The sequence below is a fragment of the Amaranthus tricolor genome, chromosome 9 (assembly GCF_026212465.1).
Source record: "Amaranthus tricolor cultivar Red isolate AtriRed21 chromosome 9, ASM2621246v1, whole genome shotgun sequence".
Classification (NCBI taxonomy): Eukaryota; Viridiplantae; Streptophyta; class Magnoliopsida; order Caryophyllales; family Amaranthaceae; genus Amaranthus; species Amaranthus tricolor.
This window is the reverse complement of record NC_080055.1, coordinates 20228469-20232912: the sequence shown is the minus strand read 5'-3', so window position 1 is coordinate 20232912 and position 4444 is coordinate 20228469. Positions and strand designations below refer to the sequence as shown.

General features: G+C 33.0%; 1 protein-coding gene across 1 annotated transcript; it reads left to right on the top strand.

The window, feature by feature from the left end:
- The first annotated feature begins 3586 nt into the window (after nt 1–3586).
- LOC130823356 (uncharacterized) lies at nt 3587–4231 on the top strand. Its single transcript, XM_057687977.1, has 2 exons — nt 3587–3859; nt 4124–4231. Exons 1-2 carry the CDS (start codon nt 3587–3589, stop codon nt 4229–4231), a joined length of 381 nt encoding a protein of 126 aa, XP_057543960.1.
- The last annotated feature ends 213 nt before the right edge of the window (nt 4232–4444 follow it).

Sequence of the window (4444 nt, the reverse complement as noted above, 5' to 3'; positions counted from 1 at the left end):
CCCATCAACATGATCTACTACATCCTCATTGACATCGGCCACATTATTGACGTCCTCAACAACACTTTTCTCTTTGTAAACTCCCTCCTCACCATGCCAAACCCAAACATGATATTGAGGCCTAAACCCACGTCGAAGTATGTGCTCCCTAAGGATATCAACACTATCTACCTTTGATACATTGCCACAACTGACACATGGGCAATAAAAACCAACTCCCCCCGTCCTAACTTGATGTTCAACCGCAATACTACAAAATTCTAATACGCCATCAATAAATTCCGACGATTCAATGCTTCCATACATCCAAGAACGATCGTTTGTCATCCTAATTAGTGTGATTAATTGATTCAAAACAAAACAATAATTAATAATATTCATATAAAAACAATAAAAATTAATAATTAATAATGTTTTTTAAGATTGTTAATGATGACTTCAATTATACTATAAAAATTGATCATTTTAAACTTGTAGGTGATTACTTTATAACTATAATTATTGGTCACTTTAGAATTGCTACAAATTATTTGAAGGTACTTAATTAAACTCTTTGATTATAATAATCTTTCTAAAAATTTTTAAAAAAATAAAATTTAAAGTTATAATTGACTTTAATATACATCAAATTATATAACCTAATAATAGTGATCTTATTTGAAAATTTATGATACTACAAACTAGACGTAGAGTACAAATAAGCATAAGTCCAATTCATCCTTAAAATCCGGTCTAGTGGCTTATCAATGAACTCCAACACTAAAATTGAGTTTAGACATCACTAAAAACTTCCTTATTCATAATCAATTCATAACATTAAAATCACAAACAAAGTCACAATATCACATTCAAAATCAAAATTATTATTCCAATTTCATATTCAATTCATCAAAATACCAAAATCATTATCATCTTTCCATACACAATCTCAAAACAACCTAACTCGGATATGTTACCTCCCCTTACAGTCCACAACCCCTAATAATCTAAAAATGACAAAAGCCAAATGTCACTATCACCTTGCCAAACTACACAACAGTCCCAAAACCCATTATTTAAAGTCAACCATATATAAAAAAAATCAAACAATATGTATTAGTTTGAACAAATCCATTACATACCACAGTTTACAATCATATATAAAAAGAAATTAAAATCAATGAGATATTTCAAAATGAAAAAAATACCTTAAACTGTCGTGGGTTTTGGTGGGTTAGTGTATAACCTATACAATGAAAATAAAAATTAGTATAAAAAAAACTAAGCACCGTACCCTAAACGTACACAAGCTTGAACAATAATGGGTTTGAGAACTAATAAGCTTTAAAAAATTATACCTTGAAGAAGAGCAAGAACTAATTATAAGTCGAAATTTCGTGGGTTTGAAGAGCAACAACAATGTGTATACAGACGTAGTTTTGAAGTTTGATTATGATGAAGAAAAGCAATAAGAAGAGCAAGAATGATGATCAAAGAAGAACAAGAACAAAAAGATGATGAAGAAGAAAGATTGAAGACAATAATCGAACAAATTATGATGAAGAAAACCGGCAGTTTCAGAGATGAGTGAATGAAGAAGTGCAACAGTCGTGTAATATGTAAAAAATGAAAGCATTTCGTGCGTGCATGGGTTTAGGTTTTAACGTTAGAATGGCGGGTTTTTGAAACAACAAGTGCTGCGGGCAAAGCACTAACCGCAGCAATTAAGTGAAGATGGGAGTATTTGCTGCGGTTAATAAAGAACCGGAGCAATTAAATGTGGGTTTTTGCTGTGGTCAAACACAAAACCGCAGCAATTAATGTTTTCTATTTTTTTTCTAATTCTTTTTCCTACTTATTGCTGCGTATACACATAAACCGCAGCAAATGATTAGCAGCAAATACGTTTTTTTCCACTAGTGATTGCAGCTCCATAAAATTTACCTTTTAACCTACTTGAAAACTTCTTATCACATAGCACCCCGATGGTTGCTCGCCACTTGAGTGAACGTACTTGTATTCGATGAGTAACATTTCAACCAATCTCCCGATTACATTGAACAATCAATTTCATATACCTTAACTTAGTCATACATGTAACTATTTCACCAAAGGTCACATCTGGCTCCCATATCGACTTTGTGCCACTAAATTCGAATCATAAATATTCTTTTTTTCGTACAACTTATGCGCAACACTCTACCTTCTAAAACGATAAGATTATTTATTTCTTTATGTTAATTAGCTACAAACAAATCAAGACAATGGTTTATAAAATTATTTATTTATTTATCTATGAGTATAGTTAATATAGTGAAATTAATTAATTATTTAAATAATATATACGAGTATTGAATCTATAGTATAACTAATCATAAAATATTTCACTATGAGTAAAACATATCAAAATAAATTTTTTTTAAATTAATTAATTTAATTTTTTATTTTATATATATTCATAATTTTTATTCATCAACTATTTATTCCTTATTACTTTTATTTGTAGTAAGTACGTAGTAGTAGGCATAAAAAAACAATTAGATTTGAGTATATCCTAAAAAAATACTCTTATTAAATCGTATATCATATCATGCAATATAATAAAAAAAAACTATAAAATCACACTAATCAAAATCTTAGAGTATATGTCCCACATAATGCATTTAGTGGGAATTGATGTTGACATAACAATTCTGTATAGCCTATTTTATTCTTGATTACATGATAATATTTTTGATTAAATTCGATTAAGTTAAATTTAATTTAATACTAAATATTATTTTACCAAGTTTAAAGTCATACTCCCTCCGAACCAACTAGGTAATATGGTAGTACATGTGCGATGCAGGACTTTATGATATATTTTTTTACAAATTTAATTTAATATAAAGTTTAAGAAATAAATTTGTACATTAAAGTTCGAACATCCAAAGAACACATGATAATGGGTCGATTAGTGATATTACCTCAGTGGAAGTAGGAGAAGCTCTAAAAAAGATGGGGGGATTAAAAAAAGTTGGATCTGATAACATTTCGATTGAGGTGTAGAGGGGTTTAGGAGAATAGGGCATTCATTGGCTTACTAACCTCTTTAATGCCATCTTGAAGTCTAGTAAGATGCCAGAAGAATGGAGGGTTAGCACACTTATCCCACTGTTTAAGAACAAGGGCGATGCACAAGTATGCGTAAACTATAAAGATATTAAACTTCTAAGCCACGCAATAAAACTGTGAGAAAGAGTGATTGAGAAAAGAATTAGATGTGAGACAGTGATTAGAGAGAACGATTTGGATTCATGCTGGGAAGATTAACCACTGAGGCAATTCATCTTTTGAGAAGACTGAAGAAAAAGTATAGGAAATGAAAGAAGGATTTGCATCCGGTGTTCATTGACCTAGAGAAAACGTATGATAGCATACCATAAAGCATTATTTGGGATAACCTCAAGAATAGAGTATTTCACAAAGGTACATTGAGGTAACACAAGACATGTACAACAGAGTTTCAACTAACATTCATACACCGGTGAATATCACATAATATTTCCCCGTACAAGTGGGACTGCATCAAGGATCAGCACTAAGTCCTTTTATTTTTACGGTCATTATGGAGGAAATCTTTAAATCCTTCTGGGAGACCAAACCATGGTGCATGCTTTTCGCTGACGATATAGTTTTGGTCGCAGAAACTATGGAAGAGGCTAATAGTAAATTGGAAGAGTGGAGGAAAGCCTTAGAGGGTAAGGGGTTGCGCATAAGCCGTACAAAGACAGAATACTTGCGATGTGACTTTAGTTGGACACAATCGATAAGTGAGCCAGAGGTCACCATAGAGGGAGAAGTTGTTGCATGTACTTCCAAGGTTAAATATTTGGGATCGGTGATTTAGAGTAATGGGGAGATTGATGGAGACATTACTAATCATATACAAGCGGGTTGGCTTAAGTGGCGAGCAGCAACCGGGGTGCTTTGTGATAAAAAGTTTCCTAGTAGATTAAAAGGTAAATTTTATCGCATTGCAATTAGGCCAACTTTTTTTGTATGGGATAGAATGTTGGCCCGTAAAGAAGGTTTTCGAACAGAAGATAGAAGTAACAGATTTGCGTATACTGTGGTGGATGTGTGGTAATACTATGATGGATAGGATAAGAAACCAGGAATTCAGGGAAAAGTTTGGGGTTGCACCTCTCTCTGCAAAGAAGCGGGAGAACAAGTTAAGATGGTTTGGGTATGTGCAGAGAAAGACCCATAATAACCCAGTGAGAAGGATCGAATACATCATAGTGGAGGGCAAGAGAAGTCGAGAAAGACCTAGGAGAACGTGGGAGGAACAGATTAAAGGTGACCTGCACGAACCTTACCTCTCTAAGGACCTGACCAAGGATAGGGGCAGTTGGCAGCGCGTTATCCACTTCTTAGATTAGTAAAATTGTCTCTCTTACCCACCGTTTGTTATTGTTCATTG